At 52.0% G+C, this 27,702-nt stretch overlaps 1 protein-coding gene across 1 annotated transcript in view; it reads left to right on the forward strand.

Moving 5' to 3' along the window:
• The first annotated feature begins 18,767 nt into the window (after positions 1 to 18,767).
• Positions 18,768 to 27,702, forward strand: part of Grip2 (glutamate receptor interacting protein 2) — a 29,676-nt gene continuing 20,741 nt past the window's right edge. The window contains exons 1-3 of the mRNA XM_038319543.1: positions 18,768 to 18,807; positions 26,763 to 26,843; positions 27,088 to 27,223. Of these exons, the coding sequence (XP_038175471.1) occupies positions 18,768 to 18,807; positions 26,763 to 26,843; positions 27,088 to 27,223 (257 nt within the window). The remainder of the gene's footprint in view (positions 18,808 to 26,762; positions 26,844 to 27,087; positions 27,224 to 27,702) is intronic.

Here is a 27,702-nt window from a genome sequence, read left to right on the forward strand (position 1 = left end):
AAGTGATAAATGACAACAAGGACAGCAACAGAACCGGAGGCTCAGCCAGTTAAACTCCGAGGACCCTGCTTCTGATCCAGTGAACGAGCTGCCATTCTGACCCCTCTCTCTTCCAAGATACACAGGCTCTCCTCCCTGTTCCCCATTTCAGACAAATCACAGGGCAGTTGGGCCCCATCTGCTACAAACACCATTGTTCCTACCCTCCCTCAGAGGACTCGGCCATACCTCTAATTCCCTTGCCTTTAGCTACTTCTACTGCCCTGCCCCTCTCACACCCTCTACTCAGCCTGTATGCCCCAGGAACCCCCTACCACCATGGCTCCCTCCCTCTTCTAGCCTTTCTTCAAATGTCACCTTCCCAGCACAGCTTTGATGACCCTCCTCTCCCCTCTTTAATTTCCATGGTTTTAAATTTTCATTTACTTCCCATTGGCAAGAACATTTTGAGACACTTTACAAGCAAATCAGAGCTGGTTGGTTGATTTGGGTTGTTTTTGTTTTCCCAACTATGTCTCTAACAGATAGTAGGGTTTTTGTTTCCCATGATGATAATTACAATATTGGCATCAACCCAAAGAAATCAACTATAAAATCCTAACATCATCTCAGACTTGGTCCTTGTGAAGGGACCCCCGACCCCATACACATCCTATAGTCTTCATAATGTCTTTACACATGATTCATTCACACTGGGATCCTGCCAAGGCCCCTGCACTTCACTTGGTTGATCAGTCTCTCTAGAAAAATTCCTTCTTCCTCTTTCATTGGGAGAAACCAGGTCACCTACCCATGAGATATTCTCAGGATGTTTTCTAATGCATCCTCATGTGTTATGTGCAGTATGCCCACTGGTCCTCAGGATTTGAACACTTCCTGCCACCGTCTGGAATCCAGTCTCTGCCCGACCCCACACTGTCTTAGAATTGAAGGAGGGTGATTTCACAGAGTCCTTGATAGAGCAAAGGGGCAGAGACACAGCTCCAACTGCAACCCTCACACGCCTAAGGAGCAACCATAGACATTTAGGGACCTCAACTCAGGCCAAGCCAGGATCCTTGGCTTCTGGCCTTAAAAGAATTTCAGAGCTAACCAGTGTAGCGAGACAGAGTTGGAAATGTTATTGGAGATATTTTAATATAGACTTAAGCACAAGGCTTCATAAAAGAGGCACTCAATAGAAATGAAGATATACTCATGTGGGAGTATGTGCTTCCTAAGGGGGAGGAGGGGAAAGTAAGACTTACCCGGTGTGTAGGGATGCCTCAAGGGACTGAAAACAATCGTCTCAGCATCAGCCATTCATACCATTTCGGTGCCTCTTAAGTTACATTTCTGAAAGTGAGATGGCTCTGGAGATGCCTTGGACAGAGTTATAATATGACAAAATCACAAGCCACCAGGGCCACACAAGGCTGAGATTCCTAGAAAATTGCAGGTTCATGGCCAAGAAAGGAGAAAAGCCTTAAGCAGTTGTTAGCTATGCTGGAATGTTTGCGGTCAGAGGCTTCAACCAGATCCAGAGTGAAGGGATTTTTGTTCCCATCTCAATCCCCAAGATTTCCCCTGTCTTCCTATCCTCCCTATTAGTCTTTGCCATGTCTGCTTGCCCTGGTTCTTCCCTGTGTCATCTCCTAAAACACATCCTGCTGTGAACAGAAGTAGAGGTTACGATCTCATTCTACACCAGCGTTTGTCCCAAGCGACCAGAGAAGGTGTATTTCTCTTTCCCCTTCTTTAGAACATCAGTATCTTACAATTTTCCAGTCTCTCTTCTTTTTTGTTGTTTGAGCTGTCCCAGACTTGGCCAATGGATTCCTGGTGCCAAGCTTTGGTGTCCTTCTGACCTTCCCCGCTCAGACTTTATGCACTTCCTTAATTGCTGGAACCAACGGGAGATATTCAGCTTGTCCTCCCTAGGTCAACCCTAGGGGGCCTTTCAGCCTGAAAAAGCTATTGAGAGTCCACGGTCTGGTTTCAGGGAGACGGCACAAACTCTATGGGGATGCCCTTCTCCTTGCCCTATTTATTTTACCTTTTGTTGCACCGTTTTCTTATTTATCACATTGTTGTTATTTTTTCTCCCCACTGAAGCATCAACACCAGGAAACCTTGATTTTGTTCACTGCTGGGCCTCGGAGACAGCACACAGATGATGCCTAATAAATATTTGTTCAATGAGAAAGGGGATGGCACTGATGGATGATCGGCATGCTCGCCCTCCCCCAGCCTGTGGGAGATGTGCAGAGGGACCCCACCCCTTGCTGCCTCCACAGACCCAGCCTTGGGTCTTATTTACATCAGTAGAGCTAAAGTGGCAGAAATGTCACCACTGGGCCCGTGGGGAAGGAAAGGCCAAGAAGATTAAAGGCATCTCTGATGAGATGCTAATTTGTTTCTGGAAGCAGGTGGGGGTGGCAGGGGCCCCTGGGCCTTGGGGGCTTTGTGAAGATGAGGCAGGGCCGGTGGAAGCAGAATGGCTGGAGAGGCTGCCCTGGATCCTTTCACAGTCTTTCCCTTCTTCCTACCTGTCTTCTGAGATCTGTTAACGGTTGTACGCTAAGGGCCGTTAACCAGTCTTGTGTTCCAATCCAGCCCTCAGCATTCTCTGAGTCCTAATGGTTCACTGTGGCTTCAAATTGCCACTGTCAGCTGGCACATAGTCAGCCAGGGTAGGTGTAGCCTGGTCCTTGGCCAGACTTCTTACCCTGAATTCTGGTCCTAGCCAGGTCCCAGCCCTGTTACTGGACAGTTTGTATAATCCCAGTGTGAAGCAGCCTTTTGTACCTGTACTGAGCTGGCAGGACACATGGCACACAACAGGGTTTTAAAATTTTATTATACTCTCTCTCTCTCTCTCTCTCTCTGCATGTATACCTGCATGCCAGAGGGCATCAGATCCTATTACAGATGGCCGTGAGCCACTATGTGGTTGCTGGGAACTGAATTCAGAACCTTTGGAAGAGCAGTCCGTGTTCTTAACCTCTGAGCCCCACAACAGGACTTTTACAAAGGCACAGTTGTGGTTGTGGCAGTTGACGTAGACTTACGGCTGAAGTCTGAGACCTTGTTCTGCCACTTGCATGCTCTATGACCCTGGTGGCCTCCTGCACCTCTCCGAGCCTCAGTTTTCTCATTTGTAGAAGGGGAATGCTACTCAGACCATCCTGGTGCACTGTGGAGGTTATGGGAGGCAACAGGCTACTGATTTTCCTGCTGTGACTTCCCTGTGGTTTGTACATAGGGATGGGTTCCGTGTAGAATAATCAGGCTACTGGCTGCCACTTATTGGCTATTGAGCTCCTCTATGTCAGACTCATCTGCACATACTGTTCCTGCAGCCCACTTCAGGGGCAGTCTCAGCCCTGGTGGAAGTCAGATGGAAACAGGCTCAGAGGGATAGGGATGCACTCTCTGATCTGCTCACTCACGCTCAGATCTGCTCCTCCCCAAAGACTTGGGTCCTCCCTTGCTGTTTGGATGACTAAATCAGAGCTTTATTGTCCAGGAAGAGCCGAGGGCTCTCTCTCTCTCTCTCTTCTGTGGGCAGAGGCGTATGAGAGGGGCAGTTGCAGGAAGAGCCAAGCAGTCTCGTTCAAGTGCCCACCTTGAATTCCGTAGGCTTGTCCTGCCTAGGGCTCCGGCATGCACAACCCAAAGATGGAAGAACATCTTTGGAAGAAACAAAGATGGAGTTAGATAAGGAGCCCAGGACTTCAGGCCTCCCCGTCCCGCCCGTTTGCCAGTGGTCCTCTTTCCTGTACCCCACAGGGATCCTCTCCCAGAGAGAATCAGCTCAGAGCCTGCTTCCAGATGAAACCTAGTATTGAAGATGACCACAGGCAGTCTTAACAGCCGGGAAGAACCCAGGCAGCCCCCGAGGAATCTGGAAGACCTCTAGGACCCTTCCTCCTTGGGCATTTCACTCATCACCGCTCTGTTTACCCCACATTGCCCTCTGCTCCATCTACTCTGTCGGCTGCTGGCAGGGATGCAGCAGCGCTTGGGCGGATGGGTATCCAGGTCTGGTGGGAGGACTCTTGCAAAGCGATGGGGCAGATCTCATGTTGCCTGGACCAAGGCCGCTCTGATGCTGACTCTAATGCAGATTTCTTCTGCAGCCCTGACCCCAGAGCAAGTCCTCCGGGCTCCTCCTGAGACTGTGGTCTTGGCTCTGACCCATCCTAGGGGCTTCAAGGTTTAAAAATTGAGGAGGGAGCCTAAGCAGCCAACTTAGGGGAGAGGGCAGGAACCCCTTTCTTCCACATGCCTGCTCTGATCCTAAGCAAGTAAGCTGCTCCTCTGCCTCAGTCTCCCCAAGGGTAGGTATTGCTACCTACCCAGCCAATGGAAAGGCACCCTTTGGGGTCTCAGGACACATTGCCCGTGATCTGTGCCATGGCACAGGGCAGCTGAGGGCCAAGCAAATAATCTCCCGCAGAGAACTTCCACAGAGTACTTCCACAGAGTAGTCCTAGATGGAGGGACCCACCCAACGGCTGGTAGAGGAAGAGGGGAGGAGGCTGGTGGAGCTGAGCAGAAGCTGGGGTGGGCGAGGCAGCACTTTTGGCGGGAATAGGAAGTAGAGGATGGGGGTTGCTGAATATAGATTCTCCATGCCAGAACTTGGGAAGATAGATCTTGCTCTGGCGCCCTGCTTGCTGTGGAGGAAGGGCCTTGTTGCCGGCTCTGGGGAGGATTATCTATTTTAGCAACTCGGGAAGGGAGGAGGCCCGGGAGCGCCCAGCCTCCACCAGTCAGGCGGCTGGGGCGCAGCGCAGAGGCAGAGGCGCGGGCTCTAAGCTCTGAGACTGCGGGTGGCCGCGGGTCTTCGGGCTTGGGACATAAACCGGCGGGCAGTAGTGATGTTGGCGGTGTCACTCAAGTGGCGGCTGGGCGTGGTGAGGCGGAAGCCCAAAGGTACCGAAGGGAGGCTGCTGTGGGGTGCTGAGGGAGCCACTGAGGGAGGCTCCCTCTCTACCCTTGGTGCCCCTGTCTCCTAGCTTGCTTTTGTCTGGTTGCTTGGGGTGTCTCCGTGGCATCTCCCCTGGGTCCTAGAATCTGGGTCTCTTCCCTAGGCACTTGTCAGTGCATTTCTCTGCATCCTTCTCTGGAGTCCCATCGACCTGCGTTCTGGATACCTTCCTCTCTCTCCACCCCAGCTCCCTTTGTCTAGTCCCCTGGGGTCTCTTCCTCTTCCTGGTCTTCCTCCCTGTCCTGATGGCTGTCCTTGTGTCTCTCCCATTATCTCTGTCCTCTTTGCCCACACCTGCTCTCTGCTACCTTCACCGTCTTTGTTCACAGGTCCCTTTTAAAGTGTCATTTTTTGTCTTCACTTTTCTGAGCTTCTCGTCCCCACCCCTCATGGAATGTCATCCTACAGAGCTTTTCTTTTCTCCCTAGTCATACTAAGGGACTGTGCTGTAGTGTAGTGTAGTGCATAGTGTGTGTGTGTGTGTGTGTGTGTGTATACATGTGCATTCACACCTCTGCTGCAGGCTGCCGCTGAGGGCCTGGCTCTGGTCCAAGCTAAGTCAACCCTGAGCCCTGGCTTCCACTGGTCCCATGTTTGACACAGGTATTACTCCTTGGAGAAGAGTGACCTCAGGTGAGGACAAGGTTGCAGTGGACTGGGGAAGACAGCATGGAGCTAGGTGTTAAGTCCCAGAGTCTGTGACTTGACATCGCTTGTGACGGCCCTTCCTTTTTCTACCTATAACATGGGATGAGGATGGTAGGAATTCATGGTCCTGTCTTCAGGCTGAGAACTAAGAATAACTAGGACCATTAACAACAAGCTCAGACCTTATCATCGCCACTGTGTGCTAAAGAAGGCCTTTCCTCATTTAGTCCCCACTACCCTCCTCAATGCCAGTCCACCCTTACCTTGGTTGTATAGCAGAAAGCTGAGCTTCAGAGAGGAACTTGCCCTGAGCTGGCCCACAGATGCACTGTTGGTGAACGTTTTACTAGCATTTGAAGGACCAATGTGAACTGAGGTTGCTTCCCTGGAAGTGTCCGAGGGGTAGTGAGTTCATAGGGTAGCAAATGGGTTCCAGGACCTGTTCTGACCTGTGGGCAGCTGGAGTCTTCTACAGTTCTTTGCACAGACAGAAGCATCAAGAACAGGGTTACCCAGGAACTCTCTGCTGGGCCCCCAGAAGCCCCTCTCCTCAAGGCTGTTGCTCAGATCCATGGGTCCTGAGGAGCCTGTGGATGTGATAGGTGACCACATCTCAGGGCTGCTGTCTGTGGAAGGCCCTGAGATCATCTGGAGGGAGGATTGCTTGTACTTTTCAAACATCAAAGAAGTGCTTGTATCTGCCCAGACAGACCTGGGTTTAAATCTCTCTGTGTGTGGCTCTGGACAGCTGTCAGACCTCAGTTTCTTCATCTGTAAGAGGGGACCGAGAAAGGCCACCCTCTTCAGATTATGTGCTTGGAGCAGGGCCTAGCACATAGTAGGCTCTTAAAAAGTGCAGTTTACCCTCCCACCCACTTCCACATTACACCTCCACCCCACAGTGGTCATGCCCTTGAATGTTAAGCTCCTTGTGGGGAAAAAGGCAAAGAACATAAAAAACAAACAAAACAAAAACCAGGTATCCTGACTGGCTGAGGACCTACTGTGTGAAGGCATGGCCTGACTTCTGCCATTAGAGCAGCTCTCTGGGAGACACAACTGCACACTATTGCATGGCTATTACTTGAGGGAAGACTCCTGAGGCCTTGGTGGGAAGCAAGAGGTTCCCCTGGCTTTCTATTTGAGGTTTTATATTTTTAAGATTTATTTATTTTAGTTCCTGTTTTTTGGACAGGGTTTCTCGGTAGCTTTGGAGCCTGTTCTGAAACTAGCTCTTGTAGAGCAGGCTGGTCTCGAACTCACAGAGATCTGCCTACCTCTGCCTCCGGAGTGCTGGGATTAAAGGCATGCGCCACCACCACCTTTTCAAGATTTATTTATTTATTTATTTATTTATTTATTTATTTATTTATTTTATGTCATGCATGTGCACTGTATGCATGCAGGTGCCCAGAGAGGACAGAAGAGGGGGCCAGATCCTCTGAACTGGAATTACAGGTGATTGTGAGCCACCTGGCGTGGGTCCTGGGACCCAAACCTGGCTCCTCTTAACCACGGGTCCATCTCTCCAGTCCTTCACGATTTTATCTGAATGTCTGGGGACATGCTTCCTTATCTTCAGCCCATGATCTTACTGCTTTTCTGTTATCGGTTTACCTTTTATTTAGTGTGTGCGTCCACATATGCCATGGTGCATGTGTGGAGGCTGTTTTCAGTTCTCGGGAGCTGATTGTCTCTTTTCATCTTGTGTGTCTTAGGAATCCGACTCAAGCCAGGCTCATTGGCAAGGCTATTCACCCTCTGAGCCTTCCCACTGGCACTCCAACCACGTTTTCAATGGGTCGTCCTGTTTCTCATCTTTTCTGAGTAAGACCCCCAAGGGCCTCATCCTCTGAGTGCTTGAAGGTGGGAGTCACAGGCTACAAGGCCATGGCGGACCCATAGCATGTTTTGTAACTTGAGTCTTCCTATGTCCTGCCAGCCAGCTCCCAAATAATGACACGGAGATTTCTTATTAATTATGAAAACTTGACCTATAGCTTGGATGTGTTCCTAACTAGTTCTTATAACTTAAATTAAGCCATTTATATTAATCTATGCTTTATTATATGGCATTACCTCTCTTCCGTCTTGTGCCTCCTGTTTCCTCTCTCTTGCTCCTGGCATCTCGTGCATGCCTAGATTCTTCCCCCTCTTCCTTTCTCTCCTTGGAAATCCTGCCTACATCTCCTGCCTAACTATTGGCTGTTCAGCTTTTTATTACCTCGATCACAGCAATAACAACAATACATCTTTACACAGTGTACAAATGTCCCACAACAATATTCCTCAACTGAAATCCAAGGGTCCAGTTAGTGTCCAGAGAAGGAAATAATAGTTTTGAGAGAACGGTTAGGGATGACGCTCAGAGTAGGGATTTGCTAGGTCAGTAAAGGAGAAGACAGCTTTTATAAACAGGGCCGTAGAGTACAGAATCAATAGATGCTGACACAGGTATACTGCCCCTGCCTCATGCAACATTAGCTGAACACCGTTTGTGTACCAAGTACTGCCGTAAATCTTAAGGGGACACAGGGCAGGATAGACATCCTCATCTGTGGATGTGTCCACACATTGTGGTGACTTCTTCCTCCTTCCTGACCTACCCCCGGGGAAGGAGGCTCCCAGGATCACCACAGCTGGCTCCTGGTATTTCTTATACAGCCTCTCTCACTCCCCACAGAAGCATGAGGCTCAGCTCTGGCCCCCAAATCAAGCATGTTCCTTCCCTCCAATGTTCCTCCACTGGTCCCTCTCTCCTGGGCTTCTGCCCTCCTCCCGGTCTGGGACACCAGGTGTCTTAGAGACTGTGCCAGGGATAAATTCGTCCTGGGATGGTTCCAGAGTCGCAGGGTGCTGGCAGGCTGCTGTGAAGCTCTGCCTTGTTCTGTGTTCTTTGCTGTTTCTTAGCTATCGCACTGGGGACTTGACACGTACTTTTTTGTACTCCTCGAGGGCTTGAGGATCTAAATTGCCTGATTGCAGCCAGGGAAACTGAGGCTCAAAGAAGAATTGATTTCTAATAGCCAGATGTGTGGGAAATGGTGGAGTCTGAGTCCCCTCAGGCAGAATAACTATCTAGCCCAAGCATCTTGCCAGGGCATCTTGTTTCTCAGTGGTCAGTTAGCTCATGCATCTGTTGGGAGCAGGGTCCTTTCTATGATGTCACCACTAGTGTCCTCGCATGAGCTGCTGGCATGGCTTTTCCAGGGTCACTGAGGTTCTCTGCCTTCTAGAGCTCTGCCAAAGGGACCTTGGCATCCTTGATGGGCCCTAAAGCTTCGGGCTGCTTCAGTTAACTAGTATTGCCCATGCCTGGCCACTGCCTCTGCCACACCCATTCCTGTTTGTGTCCCTTTTGTGGAGTACAGACTCAGCTGGACCTCAGGGCCTGCAGTGCATGAGAGGCATAGAGGGGGCAGAGTCAGCCATAGCTCTCACACACTGGGTGAAGTGTGCCCCTGCCTCCCCACCTTGCTCACATTGCTGCTACCGGAACCTGTGCTGATCTCATCAGCTAATGCCCCGTGCTGTCTCCGTTTGTCAGCTTGAATGCTCAGTCCAGCAGGACCATCTGCCTGCTTTAATTGCCCAGATAATTGTGAAGGCTGCTAGCCCTGCCTCTTTCACTGCTGGTCTGACGGGGCGGAAAGAACATCTATCAGTCAGGAGGCCTGGACAGACCCAGCCCCCAACCCCTGCAGGTCCTTGGGCAATCCTGCTCTCTCTGGCCTCAGTTTCCCTTCTGTGTCCTGGCCCTGCCCTCTTAGAAATAAAAGCTCCTCGCCACAACCCCCATTTACCCACATAGTGCCCTTGGGCTAACCTTGTCTCTGCAGCCCCCGCACTCCTGTTTTGGCCGAGACATCGGTGACTCAGAGCAGATGTGGGCAGGTGGGCGGACATGGCAGCGCAGAGCCAGCTCCGACTGCTGCACAACTGGGGCAGCTGGAGTCCCCCAGGGATGACCTTGGACAAGGTCCTTGTCCATCACAAAACCTAGGAGGGGCCCTTTTCAGAATGGGTGTGTTTGAGGCAGGGAGGCAGCTGCAAGTCACTTGGGGATTATAGTTTGGGGGTGGGGCTGAAAGGAGCTGAGGCTGTGCCGCAGACCACAGGTCCTCACATGTGGACCCCATTTTACACATGTCTACTCAAAGACATCCAACCAGTCAGAGGCAAGGATGTCTGGGTCGAATTCAGAGTTCCCGGAAGGCCCCCAAATGCTCGTTACTCCTTGCTGTGTGTCTTGACCCCAAGCTCTTTTGGAGTTAGTTAGGCCAGGAAGACCTTGGTGAGTAGGTAAGCTTCTTGGGGGACAGGACAGCAGAGGTGTGTGGAGAGACTTAGAGGGCACAGAGTATGAGGGACAGGCGTGTCTGGGAGACTATGCTGCTCCGGCTGGGAGCTGTGCTTTCTCAAAGTGGTTGTGCCAGAACAGAGAGAGAGAGAGCGAGCGCAGGGTGTGGGGGATTGCCCAAGTTTGAACCCCTCTGTAGTGTGGAGCTGTGGGCCGGCTTCCTGCCACCCTATGCCCCAAAATAATTACACAGAAACTGTATTCTTTTAAACACTGCCTGGCCCATTAATTCCAGCCTCTTACTCACGTCTTGACTAACCCATATCTAATAATCTGTGTAGCACCACAAAGTGGTGCCTTACCAGGAAGTTTCTAGCATACATCCATCTTGGGCTGGAGCTTCACTGCGTCTGGCTTCTCTCTGAGGAGAGGCACAGCGGTCTGCCTAACTTAAGAGAGGCATGGCATCTGACTGATCCTTCTACCTCACTTCCTCTTCCTGTTCTGTCTACTCCACCCACCTAAGGGACGGTCTATCAAATGAGCCAGGCAGTTTCTTTATTAGCCAATGAAATCAACTCAAACAGAAAACTCTCCCACATCACCCCTCCACTCAGAACACTCCTGGAGAGCCATAGCTGGAGTATGAGACCCTCATGTGTCAGGCATCAGGAATGATCCAAAAATCCCAGACTCCAGCCCCTGCCTCAGATAATGGTTCCTACAAGGCCTTCTAACCTCCCCAGCGTCAGATACTGCTTCACATAGGTGCGAGGACTCCACATCCGTACATGGCAGCCATGAGCCATCATCAACTACAGAGCTCTCTTTCCATGTTCAAATCCACCCAAAGTCCACAGAACCAGGTGGGGCCATGCCAGCCCAGTGAAGCCCTTTGAGGATCACATGTACATCAAAGTGTGACTTAGTTCAAGGTCCTCCCAGGCCCATTCCCTCATCTGTCAAATGGAGCTGTTCTCCCAACCTCATGGAGGCAGAGGTAATGCCACAGAAGGTGAGGTACAGTCTGGAGGGGCTGGGAGAAGTCAGCTGGTGGAGCTGGTGGAGCTGGTGTGCAAGCTCGTGTTTTCATCCCCTCACAGCCTCAGTTTCCCCTTGTTTCTACCACTAGCCACGGGGCATAGAAGATGTCTGTCTGGCATGGCCAATGCTTCGGCTTCTTTCTTCCTCCCCGACGGTGGGGAATCTCCCTCGAGGAGGTCTCAGACTAGCAGGTGAATGGCTACCACCTGGTCCAGTTATACAGAGTGGCTAGTTAAACCACATCCAACTCAGAACTGTGGCTCTTACTGCCAGGCCAGAGGCTGCTTTGTCTCCAGTGAGGAATAAACAGTGTTTCTCACCCACTAGATGCTCCAGTGCAAGACCGGCTGTCCAGAAGGAAGTGAGCTGTCCGTGGAGGCGTCCCTCATGGGATGGAAATTCTAGAATGCAGTGGTTCTGAGATCGTGCATCTTAATTATTTATGTCTTAGTCACTCAACCACGCTGGTGTGGCACTTCCTGCAGGTAGAGCCTCTGGGCATGAGGAAGTGAAGGATCTCCCACTGAGAGGACGAAGCAGGGCCAGTGAAGGAGGGCTGGAAGAAGGCAGGGAGAACCTGCTAGTGCAGTCAGGGCTGGCTACTGAGAGGAACAGGTGGACTCTGGAGTAAGGATGTGAAGGAGAACATTTTAGGCCGAGGAATGTACCTTCATAGAGGACCCAAGCAGGAAGCGTCTGATTCTGATCCTCAAACACCCAAGCTGTGCATGCTGCATCCCATCTTTCCCCTCTCTGGGACCCAGTTTCTCCTCTTTAGTAAAATAGAAGCAGCAGTACCCAGCTCATGAGGCTCTTAGAATCCATGAAGCACTGTACATGCAGTATGGCATATACAGTAGGTACTAAATAAATGCTGACCTCTGGCCCCTATTTTGGGCATTTGCTCTTAGACAGAGAGTGATAGGCTGATGCAGGGGTGAGAGGCAGGAGCCTGGCTGATCCAGATGTGCGTGCTTCCTCCACAAGCCCCTTGTGCTCAGGCTTTGCTCTCTGCCTCCAGCAGCCTGATGTGAAATGCAGATGTCCAAGTGCTCCCCAACAAAGCAGCTGAAGTGGCCTCTGGAGCCTGGTTTCCCTATGCTACCTACATAGCAATCATGGTGCCAGGGATGACACTCTCAGTGCCCTTTAACCTATACCCATCTGCCCAGCACACCTGCCTGCTCCTGACCTCAGACCCAGCCATGCTAGTGAAGGCTTCCCTTAGACATTCTGGTCACCTCCCACATTCTATACTGGCCATCCCCTCTGCTCAGAATGCCCTTCCCACCTCCCCTCTGTGGGCTTATGTCCTCTGTGCCCCCCTGAATGTGATCCATCCTGAGAAAGATGCTGGTGCTCCAGTGTGTTCTACTCTTAGCACACAGTAGGTCGTTGGTGAGCTCTGGCTGGACCTCCAACCTAGATCTCTCCACTCCTGGCCTAATATCTTTTCCATGTTGACATGATCCAAGTTTTGATTTTTTTTGAAGGGTAGTAAAAGGGCAGGTATAGAGGAAGGCTAATGGTCCCAAGTTCATCCTGTAGGGACAAAGTCCCCAAAGACCAGAGAATGGGCAGGGATGGGGATCACTGACTGAGGTCAGCTGAAGTCTTCACCCGCTCCCAGGGACTCTGTCCATATAGTTATTATCTAAGACCCTTAGCTGACCTCTTTTTTTTTTGGTTTTGTTCGAGACAGGGTTTCTCTGTAGCTTTGGAGCCTGTCCTGGAACTAGCTCTTGTAGACCAGGCTGGTCTCGAACTCACAGAGATCCGCCTGCCTCTGCCTCCCGAGTGCTGGGATTAAAGGCGTGCGCCACCGCCGCCCGGCTTTAGCTGACCTCTTTCCCTCCACACTTTTCTATGGCTGCCTAGTGTTCACAGAGGAACATTCTTAACATGCCACTAGAGAAGGCTATTTATTTCTTATTCCCCAGGTTCCGAGGGCACAAGGTCCTTCTGTGCAGAACACAGGTGTTTCTGAGGCAGCTCAACCTCTGGTCTGTACAGGGAGCTGCAGGATGGCAGGCTCTGTGGCCTTATTAGTCCCCTTCAGGGCAGGCAGAGCCTCACTCTGCGTCCTCATCAGTGGAGACTCACGGGGCCAGGTTTGAGGAGGATGTAGATGTTGTACACTCCAGGAGTATGCCCGGGAGCTGGAACACGGGGTGACAGGTGATTCCTGTAAACACCCCAGCAGGGCTCCCGCTTTCCCCCCATCCCCCACCGTCATAACCTTTGCTGTGCAAGAGAGTCAAGCAGGAGCTCGGGTTCCATCTTCCAGTGGACAGAGCCTTTGTCTCTGCCCTGTCTTCCTCTTTCTTCCTTCTTTGCAACACCCCCACCCTCCCCCAACCCCTCCCTTCTTTTCATCAGAGACCATGTCTTGCTGTCTAGCCCAGGCTGCCTTTGAACTCATGGCGATCCCTCTCCAGGCTCCTAAGGGCTGGGATTATACATATAGGCCCACTACATCTGGCCCCACTTTCTAACCTCTCCTGCCTGGCAGGTCTCCAAATCTGTTACAGGCCTTCATGAGAAAGACTTTAATGTGCCCAAAGAGAAGAATGAGGTGCGGAGCAAGAAGGAGCCTGGGATCTAAGTCCCTGGCCTCTGAGGCATCTGACTCATTTTCCCCTCTGGACTCCCCCAGTCCCCAAGCCATCCAGTCCCTTGTACCATATGTGGCTGTCATTGGAAACATGCGTACCCTCTTATGGCTCCCTTCAAACTAGGACACAGCCCAGCTCTCCTCCTGGAACCCTTTGGATCTACATCCCTGAGGTCCTAGATCTCTTTTGCCCCGAGCCACCAGAAGCATGGTCCTCCTGCCTGCCCAGAACCTTCTTCTTTGCTTTTCCTTATCTGAGTCTCAGCCTAAAGATCACCCGCTCCGAGGGGCTCTTCTCGACCACTTGCCCTGAGTTCCCTGCTCAGCATCATTCCTGTGTCTGTTACAACCTCGAACGTGCTTTTTCTTGATTCCTCTCTGGTCTCTCTTCGTTGGGGAACTTTGGAAGTATGTCTGCTTTCACTCACTACAGAAACAGCAAATCCAGCTTAGTTTCTGACAGGTACTAAATGCTTAGTAAATGTCCTCCGAGTGAAGTACTAGGTGCTTAGTGAATGTTATAAGTAGGGTGCAATGTGCTTAGTGAAGTCCTGAGTGGAAGGCAAAACTGCACTGGGGTGGGACTGCAGATGTGCAAACCTATACAGGTCATCTTTACATACCCCACTCCCCGAGCCCCTCAACCAAACCCCACAGGAGCACACACCTCATCATCCACATTTTAGAGGAGGGGTCTGAGGTTTAGAGAAGCTCTTGCTTGAGGGTCTTTAGACCCGCTTGCCTTCTCCCTCCTTGAGGGAGATAATAACTGACTTCAAGGGAGGCAGGGAGCCTGTGGGAGAGGCTCCGGCTTATGGCGCTCTGACACTCCCTGGTCTCCAGAGACTCCTTAGGTGCAGCAAGGGTGCCAGCCGTCTGAACATGAGATCCTTCTGTCCACAGTGCTGAGTACCCAGAACATGGGCTGATGGGAACACTTCTGTGTGCTTTCAGGCATTCTGGGCAGGTTAGTGCTGCCTGCAGATAGTCTGGCTTCCAGCCTTAGCTTACCCCTTAGTCCTGGGTAAGGGGAGATGTGGGATTCACTGTGACCTTGGTCTCCTGTCCACACATGGGGCTTCCACAGAAGGCGCTGGAAGGAGTAGGTCATGGGTGGTTCCCATTCTGCCTGGGTCAGCTGTGGCTCTTCTGAATCTTCTGGAACCTTCTTCTTCCTGGTCCTTCTTCACTGGCTATTATGTCTTGCTTTTTGCCCTCGTGAGACCCTGAGCCCATGTGATCCTTCATGTTCTACTGCCTGTAGCAAAAGTAGCAGGTGGGTCTATAAGTAACACTGACCTTGAGGGACCACAGAGATTGGCAGGACATGGACACCTTGAATAGGTGTGACATAGCCAGTTTACATCCAATTCCCTCGCCCTGTGGCCAGCAGAATGGCAGGCAGGTTTTTGCTTTCCCCAGAGCCCTGCTTTCTGGAAGTGTTTAGCAGGAGTGATGCAAAGGCTCCAGAGAAGGGACTGCTGCCCCCGCTTTGAGGGCGGGGGGAGGAAGCCACTCAAGCCCACAGCAATAAAGGTTTATCTCACTGTCCTCTATTGCCATCTCAGCCTTCCTCCCTGCCAGACTTAATATCCGCCTGTCACTTGAGGGGCCTGGACGGCTTTGGGGACACAGCTTGCTCGTGTCACCGTAGGTTCAGCCCTGGACTGTGAGAGGAAGGGCAAAGGGCCAGGCATAGCTCGGTGCTGAGGGGCCTCTAAGGCCCCTCTGGGTCTCTTGTTCCCATTGTAAAGTCTGCTGGCTGTTGTGGTCACAGCACCTGGATCTCCGGGGACCCTGGGAATCAATCAGTTGAGGACACCAGGGAATATTCCACCTGCAGAGACAGGAGACCTGTGAGGAGGGAGGGTCTGGAACCAGCCCCACGGGGAGACCCAGTCACAGCAGAACTATCATAGTCTGAACAGCTCTCCCAGGGTCCCTCCTCCCCCTTGCAGGTGTGACATCTGGGGCCACTCGCAGTTCATGGATGATGAAACTTGACCATCCGGAGGCAGAGCAGCTAGTCCATGTCACAGCCTTGCTGTGAGGTGCTCGGCAGGTGGGTGATGGATGGGTGCTTTCCCTGACCCTTAGTACAGGTATTTCAGTTGTCAGCGATGGAATGAAATGCCTGAGTCGGGGGGGTTTATGCAAAGGAAGGAGCCTGCTTTGGCCTCACTGTGCTGGACCCCAGAGTCCAAGGTAGGGCAGCAGCTGGTGGGATAACAGTGCAGTCCCAAGAGTGGAGAAGGTATAATCCAGTCCTTAGACTTCTGTCCCAGGACCCATACACTGCTGGTGACTGTGGTCATGCCCTGGGTCTCTGGGCACCCTGGGAGTCCATCAGCATGAGGACGCCAGGGATCATCCCACCTGCAGGGCCAGGGTGCCTGTGAGGAGCCCTGCTTCTGTCTCGTCATGCCCAGTGGTATTCCTAGACTCTGGGATAAGTGCTTATGCTACCATTCTACAGCTTGGGAAGCTGAGACTAGAGAAGTTGAATGAGCAAACCATCCCTTGATCATCACACACAGCCTCTGGGTTTGGAGACTCTGAGTCTCCTGCCCGCTCAGTGGTCGGGCCACCCTCCAGGGTTACCCATACGTCCTGTCCCAGCGTGTCTGAGCATAGATAAGTCAGATGCTATCTCTGGGAACTGCAAGAGGCCTGGCTCCTGGCCACTGCATCCACCCTACACTCTGTCTCCTTCTCCTCTGCCTCCCTGGGCCTGGAAGCATTGGGCTAGAGGGGTGGTCACTGGAGCAGGTCCCAGAAGCAGCTTGGTCTGCACTTGGCTCCCAGGTAGGACGTTTCAGCAGCATTCCAAGATGCCTGAGTTCCTGGCAAAGGCTCCTCGCCCTTTTTCCCTGCAACCATCTGTGGCTCCCCCATTGCCTGCAGGAAGAAAGCAAACTGAGACTTCAGAGGCATTTGTTAACAAATAGGTTTGGCTGGATAGGCCACTCTTTCTAGCAAGTCCCCAGTGAGCGACATCCCTCAGTCCTTACTTGGAAGGATGAGACCTCCTCTGGCTCCATCTGCTGTTTCTCCTTCATCTTTCAGGAGGACTTTGTTCATAGGTTCACATGGTAGCTGCTTTCTCATTTCCACATCTCCTTCAAATTCAGGCTCAAAAACCTCCTCAGAGTTGCTTCAGATAGCTACATGCTCACCATCTGCATCCCCAAACCTCTTTACCAGCCCTTGAAATCCTGAGCGGTCCCAGACCTCAGACTCTTAGGATGGAGACTCAACTCCGCACAGATCAGCTGGGTGACCTCGAGAAAGTTGCTCAGCCTTTCTGTGTCCGAGTTCACATTCAGACCTCCTTTGACCCCAGGTCGACCCACAGTCACTTCCTCACATAGGCACAGATAAAAGGAAATAGAAATGTGTGGTGGGGCCAGGGGGGCAGGGCAGAGGCACAACCTGTTTCCCTTCCTGTCTGGTTTTGTCTGCCGGTCCCCGGAGCCCAGCATAACAGTCTCCTGTTAATCCATGGGGTGACCTTTCCAAGGGCTTCTCAGCCACAAAAGTAAATTCCAAAGGAGCAGCAAAGAGCCGAAGAGCTCCAGCTGAGCTTCCACTGCCAATCAGAATCACTCTTGAAATGCATCTGTCAAGAGAATAAATGTTTTCTTAAAGAAAGGGCAGACGGCATGCCAGACGCCTGTGTATCTTTTGCCATTCTATCCTCGTGGGGCTGCAGATGGGGGGTGGCTCTGCTAGAGGACCTCTGCTTACTTCCTTTGCACTAGCGTGGAGTTCGGATGCCCAGGAAGTCCTCTGTGCCCTGGTGAAGGTTCATGTCTTCATGGCCAGTCCCTCCTTGCCATTTCCAGACAGGGGGCCACATGGAGCCTGAGCGCTCTCTGCTTGGTACGACTCACTTACCTGAGATTCAGGCCCATCTTTTCCATTCTTACCAACTCTCCCAATGCTCCTAGATCTTTGACCTTGGCCTCAGTGCTGGCCCAGGGAACTTTCTCAGTGCCTGTGCTCTTCCCTTTCCCCTCCCGCTGAGACCCTCCATCCGCTTCTCTACTCAAGTTTACCTGATGAGGAAGGCCTTCTTGGGAGTAAGAACAGAGTAGACTTGAGCCTGTAGGTAGCAAACATGGATTCATCTGAAGGTGTCACCAGAGTTGGTTTGGGGTAACCTGTGACTTCCACAGTGACTGGGAAGCTAAGAATTCCCTGGTAGCAAGGACCCTGTATCTAAATCTCTGATGCATTTGGCTGGATGTACTGTGCAGCTGCACAGGTTGTAGGTAGCCCGTTGGGTATCGTGTGTCACTAATACTCTGCCCTTCTTCTCAGTGCCCATGTGTAGCCCTGGGAGAGTGGAATGGGGCAGGAACAATGAGTAGGTACCACTGCCCCACCTTGCGGGGGGGGGGGGTTCCTGGGGCTACATTAGGATCTTCCTGGTTGATTCCAAGCCCTGAGTGAAGGAGACAGATCAGTGTGCAGGACTGGGGCCCAGCTGGGACAGGCAAGGGGCAGCCTTCCAGCTGCGACTGCAGCCCATGTCCAGCTGCCTCTGCCCATCAAGCTCAGATCCTCGGCCTGGCATACTCAGTCTTCAAGTAATGCTTGTGGACACTGTGTATGGTAAGCTGTTAAGTTCATAGTCCTAAATCCCACCTTCCAGAGAGAAAAGTGAGGCAGAGAGAAGAGGGGCATCCCTGCCAAGGTTCTGAGGACTGTGAATACCTGCAGAGGTGCCCAGGGGGTGCCATGGCCAGAGAGGCTGTACTTTACGACTTATGACTGGAATTCCATGCCAGTCCTGATGAAATCTGTTCCTTACAAGGATAAAGTTTAGGAAGTCCTGTCTTTCTTTCCAGATGTAAAAACTGAGCCTCTGGGAGGACAGTCATTGGCCAAAGCCCTGTGGCATTTTAGGAGTAGAACCCTCTGTCCAGGATACTGTGGGAGGACCCGGGATCATGCTCTTCTGAGAGTCTGGGTGCTGCCATATGCCCTAGAGCTGAAGGGACCTCGGATACTCATCCTGGAGCCACAGTGTTGAAAGCCTTGTCCCCTTTAAGTAGAGAGCGGGCTGCAGTGGGTGGACTATGCCCAGCCAGTGGGAGGGAGCTCCTGGGCCCCTCCTTGGGAGGGTGAGGGAGGGACCTGGTGTGTGGCTAGAAGCTGTGGGCAGTGAAGAGACCGCAGACATGCTGTGTGGGATCAGCCGGGACAGCCCTGCTGAGGCAGGTAGGTGGAGCATGCAGACACCACACCTGCTGAGCACTGCAGAGGGGGGTCTGGATGGTGGGAATGGGACTGTCACTCTAGGGGATAGGGACTTGGGAAGTTGGGTGGGAAAGAGGGCATGGGATCCCTAGCCAGGCATATGCTGAGGGCTGTCTGCTCTGGAGCGGTCCTGTCACTGGAAGGCTGTCTCCCAGGGCTGTCCCTGGGACACAGGTTACAGGGTGTTCAGCCAGAAACCCAGGGAGGCTGCCCCTCTTGCCTCAGGGGAACGAGTAGTGCCGCCAGCTGTTGGGAGTATAGGGCTATCCACTGGACTGAGCCTTTCCCAAGGCCGGAGTATGTCAAGGTTTCTGGGGGTTCTGGGCTCTGGAGCTCAGAAAGAGGGGTGGGGCCCAGCTGCCACATTCCTCGGTGGTGATGGTGGTGGTGGTGGTGGTGGTGGAGGAGTGGGGAGGATATGTGGGGTGAGTACAGTGATCCCTGTCTCTGTCCAGCTGCCTCTTTCCTAACTTTAGCCTGTTGAGCCTGACATCCCCCCCCCCCATAGCGTGTGCCACCCTGCTCTCTGTGCCTTAGGGTCAGCACCTTCTGTGGAAGGTACTGTGTCTACACACCCCTCATGGGCCTGTGCCACTGGGCACCACAGGTCTCCTTTAAGGGACATCTCAGTTATAACAGTTGGCTTTGGGGACGGTGGAACTTCTGTGCTTGGTTTAAACCCAAGCCTGCTGGGTTTTCACCCCACTGTGTTCTTTTAGGCTTCCACCCCCGCCAGAGCCCGTGCCCTGGTCTTCTGGCTTCTGGGCCTCCATCTCTAGCAGGGCTTGTGTTCTGGTATTCTCCTGATTTGCCTCAAGCCCTGAGTTCCCAGGAGGAAGCGCCTAAGCCTGAAGTCTGCTTTTAGCTTCTGTGCTCTCAGAGCCCCCATAGGCTCTCTAGTTTCAACTCTGATATTTCTGCTCCCCACTGCAGCCCCTGAGAATCTCCTCAGTAGGTCATAGGACCTCACAATCACACTTGCATCGGTATTAGCTGACTTCGGGGAACAGCAGAATCTAGGTGTTCTCTATTTCCTTCTCCCCTCCCTGTTCCTCTATAGGTCAGCCTTTTTTTTCCTTGTTCCTTCTTCTTAATCACTGGGCTTCATGTCAGAGAGCCTGTTTCCAATAGTTCCCTCAAAAGTCTCAGGACCCAATATGGATCCCATTCCCATCGCTAAACCAGCCACAGGGCCTCTCACTGACCAAGCCTAATTGTAGAGCTTCTTCTAAGCAAGGGAAGGCGGCCAACAGGTGGTCACTGCATAGATGTCTACACTGCAGATGTGGGGTGGCTGGGGCCGAGGCCTCTGTGAGAGTGGGATTGGGATTGGGGTTTGTGGACTGGACTGGATGGACTCTGCCCGAGTGGATCTTTCCTCAGTCCATCCTGGGACTGTCCAGGCTCTCTCCTGGGAGCCTTTAGGGTATCTAAAGGAGGATGATAACATACTAAAACGGCTGAGAGCCCCACCCCCACTTATCCCAGCACATACACACTGCCTTCGAACTCCTGCCTGAAGGATAGGCAATGTCCTCTGACTCCTGACCACAAAGATGCCTTTGTCACCAGGGGCTGCCAGGCTTTAGTGAACACTGGCCTCCCAGCCGGGCTCAGGGCAGCTCAGGCAGAGTGTACGCACAATTTCTGCTGGCTCCCTCCTCCTTGGGGTCTTCATCGGAGCCACTTCTAGGTCTGGACTGTGGCCATGGGGGAACCTTAGAGGCCACCCACTTGGGGGACAGCCAGGAGCCTGAAGTCAGGAAGAGGTGGGCTCCACCCAGGCTCAACCCCTTCCTATTCCTGGCCTCTGGCCACTCATTATGCTTCTTTGATGGCCGTTCTCCTCACTCACAAATGGGGGTTGAGTTCCAAAGCTAGATGATTGCAGAATACTAGAAAGCCCCCACTCCCACCGCCACTCCCACTTGAAGCACAGTGAGGTTTTCCTGATAATGTTGAGTGTTGAGGAAGGAATGGCAAGAGTTGGTAGGGACATCATGAGGTATTGGGATGAGTCTGTACTGCAGATTCACGAGCATGACCTCCCTGACCGGAGGACATTTCATCAGGTTACTGCAGGAGTTAAGAGGGTGTTTCAAGATGTCTGGGAAATCTTTTAGGCACAGGGAGGAGTGATTCTAGTCATGGCTCCAAGGAGCCTTGCCCTACCTAGCCAGCATTTCCTGTATCCTCACTTGAGGTCTTTGGCGCTCTTGCTAGGGACTAGAGCTAGGAGTGAAGGATGAACCCCCCTTGGGTCAGGGACATGTGGTTCTGCAGCACACCAACTGTGGCTTCAGTCCCCCCATCACAGGACCCCCAGTGAGACCGCCCCCTTGCTTCTCAGTTCACTGAGAAGCTTGTGTGGATGCTTGCAGCTGGCCGGCGGAGGAAGAGCCCAGCAGGGTTGCCAATCCTCGTTCTCTCTGGCCACCTTGGCACTGCACAATGAGGCTTCCTGTTTGATGTGTGGCTACTGGGCTCATGCCACTGAAATGTACCGTGGCTGTCTTGTCTGTCATCCCATGCCTCTGCCTGTGGAAAGCTGGCTTCCTGGAGGTCTATTGGCTGTGGAGACCAAAGCCCACATCTCAACCGTCTGTTGATGCAGCCCTTCAGGGATGGAGGTGTCATTGTGGGACAATGTCTGTTTGAGCAGAGAGGCCTTTGAACAGGGACTGAAGTGTTATCATGTTCAGAGGAAGGGGACATACCGGGCAGGACCAGGTGCCCTGGGAAGCCATGTTGCCTGGGCTTGAATGCATCCAGGAATTGAGGTGTCCTTATTAACTTCTGTGTGCCTCGGATTCTCCATCTTTCACATGATAGTGATAGTGGCGCTTCGGACTCAGGCTTATCGTGAAGACAGAGTGGCAGTGACTTTGAAGTTTTTAGAATCAGGCCTGGGGCAAAGCTTGTTCCATCTTTTACCATGAGGCAGTATTCACTCTCTCTTTGCCTCAGTTTCTCCCCCTTTGTATCAGTATGCCAAGCTGGCCTGACTCCAGAGTTCACCCTTCTCTCTGTATACCAACAATGCCTTCCATATCCTGGCAGTCAAATCCAGGTTGGACAGGGATGTGATACCAAGCAACCGCTCTCCAGGAATTGTTGCTGAATCTTCACGAACCATTGAGAAAGTAGGATGCTAAGGGTTGGGAGAGGGGAACCTTGATCTAGCTGTCATGGGAACACGTGGGCCCCACTATTGGGTCTTCAGCTTCAGCTTGCTCAGCTGCCTCTGATGCAGATTCCAGGCCTCAGCTAAGTTTATAACATCCCCGGCCTCGTGCCCCCTTTTCTGGCACTCCGCTTAGGCGGCACCCTGGCACAGCAGCCTGGCAAGGGACAGACTTCCTTTTCCCTTTGTCAGAGTTCAGTAGCTCCCCGGGGCTGCAGAGGGAGGGAGATGTAAGGCAGAATCAGCAAGATTTGCCTGAGAAAAAAGAAAAAGGACTCACCCCTCCTCCACTTCCACCCGCCTCGCTGAAGCAACCAGGACCAGGTGTCCGGGCCTGTGCCCTGGCTCCCCATGAGCCCCGGAAGTGAATTTCCCTCTGAAGCAATTTCTGCAGCACCGATTGACTGAAGTAGTGCTTATAATTGGCCATTGCTGGAAGGAGGAGACTAGAAAAATGCAGATAAAAATATCCCTGTTTTTTATGCATGTTTCCAGCCGAAATTGGTGGGAAAGATGTTTTTTGAAAAGCCTTCATCTCTAAGCATGTAATTACCAGGTCCAGGAGCCCCCCTCCCCCGTCTCAAAAAATTCAAGAGGACAGGAGAATGTGAACATATTCCATGAAGGAGGATGCTTGGGGCCAAAACCCATGGAGCCATCTATAAATAAAGTGGTCCCTTAATTTCTCACTGTTCTCGGTGAGGGAGACACCTCCCCCACTACAGAGAACAGCGCATCAGGCATGCAGCCAGTTGGCAGTTCTGACCCTGCTTTGATTCTTGGTTTGAATTCTGCCTCAGTCTCTCCCATCCCAAGGTTGTCCTGGATGGGAAGAGGCATGATGTTCCCCCGAAAATGCATCACTAGATAATATCCATTCCTATGGGTTACTCTGAATATGGCTGGGGGTGGAGGGTCTTGGATTCAAAAGCCTCTTACCCTGTAGATCTCCTAGCCAGTATGACCTCCTGACCTTCAATGGAGGCCCCTGGCTCAACCTGAAATTCATGGCCTTGTTCTGACCTCTGCTAACTGCTCTCTCTCTCTCTTCTCTCTCTCTCTCTCTCTCTCTCTCTCTCTCTCTCTCTCTCTCTCTCTCTCTGTCTCTCTCACCACACACACACACACACACACACACACACCCCTGGCTTTTTATGTGCATTCTGGGAGACCCGAACTCGGGTTCTCATGCTTGCATGGCAAGCATTTTATCTTCTGCACCATCCGTCTCCCAGTCACTGCTTACTGACTCTGTGCACAATACCATTAGTCCATTTTGTAACCTCATCCCATCAAAACCTGGAGCTTCACAGCTGGCAGCCAGAGCCCAAGGCTAGCAGGATGAAGGATAAAGTCGGGGCCACTCACTGTTAGAACTAGAGGACCCACGTGATTTAGCTGCCCCACGGAAGTTACCATGACCGAGTTCAGCACTGGACAAGATCTGAGTATTGGGATGAAGAAAGCAGGGAATGTTAGCTTTAAAGATGGATTGTGAGGACACCACAGGGACACTCTAGGAACAGGGTCCCCTCCTTCAGCAGCTAGCTTCACAACCCTGGCTGCTGAGAGCAGCCTTGGGGATGCCTGGTCTTCAGTTCTCGGTTCCTTCGATTTTATCTTCAGGGTTCAAATCTCTACCTTTAACCGACAGATATTCAGAGATGCATTCCAAAGGAGTTACTGTTCTGGTTTGGATAAACTTGGTCTTCAACTACCTTGAAACATGGGCCGCCATACCCTTCCCCACAGACACATAAACCTTGACTCTTATCTCTCATCTCCCCTGCACAGCTCAGGAGGGAAGGGAGCCTATGAGGCTGGATCTGATTTGCCCGGGATAAGGCATTTCAATTTCAGAAACGTCCTGGTGAAATACCAGAGACATCTGCGCACCACGTCGCTGATGGAACCCAGCCTTTCTAATTTTATTAGCTCAATAACGTCTTGTTGGATTTTTATGAAGGACGTACAAGGGAGCAGTAACGGGGAGGCATAATACTAAATGGTGTGTCGCTTGCATCAACGGTGTCTGTGAACATGGGGAGGAGGGGGAACACAGAGAGCTGGGGACCCCACTCCAGGAGCCCTAAAAATGTTACTACTTTAACTGCTGTTTGACTGGTTATTTGCCAGCTTTGGGGGAAGCAAAGAGAACCTGGTCACTCAGCAGAGTAAGTGGAAAACCAAGACAGTTTTTCATGGTTTAGACTAAAGAAGGTGAAGGTTTCCACAGGTCTCAGTTGAGCTGTGGCCCTGACCCTAGCTAAGCCTTTCCCTTATGTAGGCTGAGCACGTCCCTGATCATAGAACAGTGGTCTCCGTGGAGGCTGATGTGACTCCCCCAAGGAACTCTTGGTAATCTCTGAAATCATTTTTGACTGCCTCTATTAATCTATTGATGTCTGGAAATAGAGACCAGGGGTGTTGTGACCCTTCCTACAATAAAGAGACCCCTTCCCAAGAAAGGCAGTCGAGTAGAGGTTGGGAAACTAACTGAGCTCCAGATAATCCAAGTTGTCTTGACTTAGGCTGATTTGCCCAGGCTGACCTCTAATATAGCAAGACTTAGGTGGGTGCCTTTGCCATCTGCAGAGGAACCGTGACTTCTGCTGACACCAGGCCAGAGGATTAGAGAGAAGATACCTCCCTACAGCTGTCGAGTGACAGACACAATCCACTTAGAAGGATAGACCTTTCTGTTCTGAGCTGGACTTGTTTAAGGGACAGGCGAGGGGCATGTGCAGGATCAAGTGAGGTCTGAGGAAGGAGTGGGAAGCTATAGATACACCTGGTGCCTGGGAAGGATGCCCCCTCCTCAGGTAGCACAGGGAGTCTGCCTACTTAGGCAGGTGTTGAGAAAAATGTGGCTTGGTGGAACACAGTATACGGCCTAGTCAGGAGATCCTGAGCCATGGGCTGGGGAGGGGGCAAAAAGTCTACCTTGGAACTGCCGGTCCGAGCTTCAGTTTCCTTATCTGTCAGTGCACACAAAAGTCTCTTCTCTGGGTTCACCCTGAGCATCAAATAAGGATGCAGCTGCAAGAACAGGGGAGTCCAGAGAAGGAATTGTGTAAAACAAGGGTCCTACAGGATGGGAGAGGCAGTGACTTCACCAAAGGGCAGGTGACCTGGATGCCCTGCAACTTCAGACTGTCCTGAAACACAGATGTGGTGAGCCTGGGAAGGGGTGGAGGAGGCCATCGATTAGCAGGCAGGGAAAGGCACAGCTCTCTCAGGCCAGTTCTGGGTTACGGGTGCTGCTGGACTGGGCTTGTCCCCAGGTGTCCAAGGGAGATGCTTCTAAAGCCCGTGAATAGCAAAAGTCACACAGCCTAGGTCGCGTCCTAAAACAATGCTATTTTTAATGTGTCACCTATGTGCATTCCAAGGACGGTCAGTGACCATCCCTCTGCCGTGGGCCAACCAACTGCACGTAAAATTTATCAGGAGAAATTTGTACTGAACATATGCAATTTCTTTTCATCACAGTCTTACATATTGTGTTACCCAGTCATCTGGGTCGGAAGGTACTCGCTGTCTGGATAACATACTATTTTATGAATGGGCTGGGGAACTGACAGACCTGGGGTTCTTTGGGGGCTTGGACACCTGATCCCTGTGGATGCTGAGGGACAACTAAGCTACCTCATTTCTAGATTTCCTAAAATGCCCGGCACAATGTCCACGCTGGTTATAGCTGCTGCCCTACATTACTTAGGGATTCATGGAAGAAGGGGGAAAAAGCCTGGGCATGTTCAGTATAGGAACATTTTTTTTTTCTGAGCATTTTTTCATAGTCACATTTGCAGGTGTGAGGACAGAGGGCTGACTGTATTTTCTTTATATCTGAAATATCAGGACCTGGTGTTTTTGTTTTGTTTTGGTGAGGGCCTTATAGCATAGGCTGGCCTTGGAGTCATTATATAGTTGAGGGTGACCTTGAGCTCCTACCTCTGGGGTGTGGGGAGACAGCCTGGGCCACCACACTGTGCTCTAATAACTCTCTTTTTAAAAATCCCCAAAGACGCCTGTCAGTGCAGATGAGACATGTCCCAGGAAGATAAGGAGACAGGAAATGAGAGAGGGCTGGTAAGGATCTGGGGAGAGTGGCAGGCCCCCGTCTTTCTTCTAAGCATTCTGAGAGAGAGGCTGAGAAACAGCACTCGATGATGCAACGGGAGAGATTTTTCATCCAGTAAAACTGAGGTTGGGGGGCTTACACATAAGTGGGATTTATAATCTGTAAAACGTTAACATACATGCGTGTAAGCACATGTACACATGCATGCACACAGAAGCACTGGCCAGGTCTGCTCACAAAACTACGGTAACTGCCTGCCCCACCAGGTGTGCATCTAGATCCTGGGACAGGGCCAACAGACCTGGGTTCTAAACCACGTTATGAAGCCCAGTTGTGTGATCCTGAACCCGAAGTCTCCCTCTCTGAGCCTTAGCTTCCTTTCTGGATAGTTGGGTAATATGAGCCATGATAGCAATATGCACTGTGACATGGGCATGTCAGATGCTCAGCCTTAGATTGGCCCAGAAGCTCCCGATGTGTGATCCTTATCCAAGCATTCCTGACCCTAAAGAGAACCCCAGGACTCCTTTACAGGATACCAGGTATAACGGGGGAACGGCATGAGGTAGAAGAGTTCCCTAAGTGGGATGAAGATGAAAGTGGGGCCTGGACCAGTCTCTGATCCCCATTTCTCCCTTTCTCCCACAGACGATGGGCCTTACTCAAAAGCGGGGAAGGACGGAACAGGGGCTGATGGGGCCCTGGTGTGCCGCCGCCAGAGCATCCCAGGTACCGTAGATCATGCTCTGCCTTGAGCTCTGCCCTAGGGATTCCAGTGACTCATGAAGTGTAGGCACTGACAAGAGCTGGCACTGTGCCCCCAATGTGGTCACTAACCCTGCCTGGTCCTCCCTGGTGGAGGAGGGCGATGTCACTCAGAGTAAAGTGGCTGAGTGCTTACCTCCCTGTCCTAACCTCCCCAGTCTTGGTCCCAGTGCAGGTACTCCCAGCTCATCTTCCTGTCTGTCTACAGAGGAGTTCCGGGGCATCACCATGGTGGAGCTGATCAAGCGTGAGGGCAGCACTCTGGGCCTGACTATCTCGGGAGGCACTGACAAGGACGGGAAGCCCAGAGTCTCCAATCTGAGACCTGGGGGCCTGGCGGCCAGGTGAGAGATGTGGGGCAGTAGACAGGGCATAGGTGGGGGGCAGATAAGAGGGGAAGCTTGATGTCTGCCACATCACCCCACCAAGGCAAGGCCACGTACCCTTCTGTGCCTTTCCCTATGACCCCCCCCCCCAAAGCACACCCCTGGCAGACTCCCATCCATCCCTCCATACGCAACACAGAAGTCACTGCTTCCAGGAAGTCCTCCAGGCTTCCAACCAAGGTAGCACCCTGTACACACTGTTCTGGACGTTTCTTTAGACAACAGGGCTGGAAGTTGGCCCCAGTGTCCAGATGAACCAATCAGAGGGCTGCAGAGGACCATGGGAAGAAAATGAGAGGAGTGGTGGATGGGACACTATAGCTGTTCTTTGGGTTTATGCAGGACGGTCAGAGATGTCACCATGATGCTGTCACCAGGCCAGCACAGTGGGACAGACTGGGAAGTTCTGGGTGTCACACCCAGACTTGGTTAAACAG

This window comes from Arvicola amphibius, chromosome 2, assembly GCF_903992535.2.
Source record: "Arvicola amphibius chromosome 2, mArvAmp1.2, whole genome shotgun sequence".
NCBI lineage: Eukaryota > Metazoa > Chordata > Mammalia > Rodentia > Cricetidae > Arvicola > Arvicola amphibius.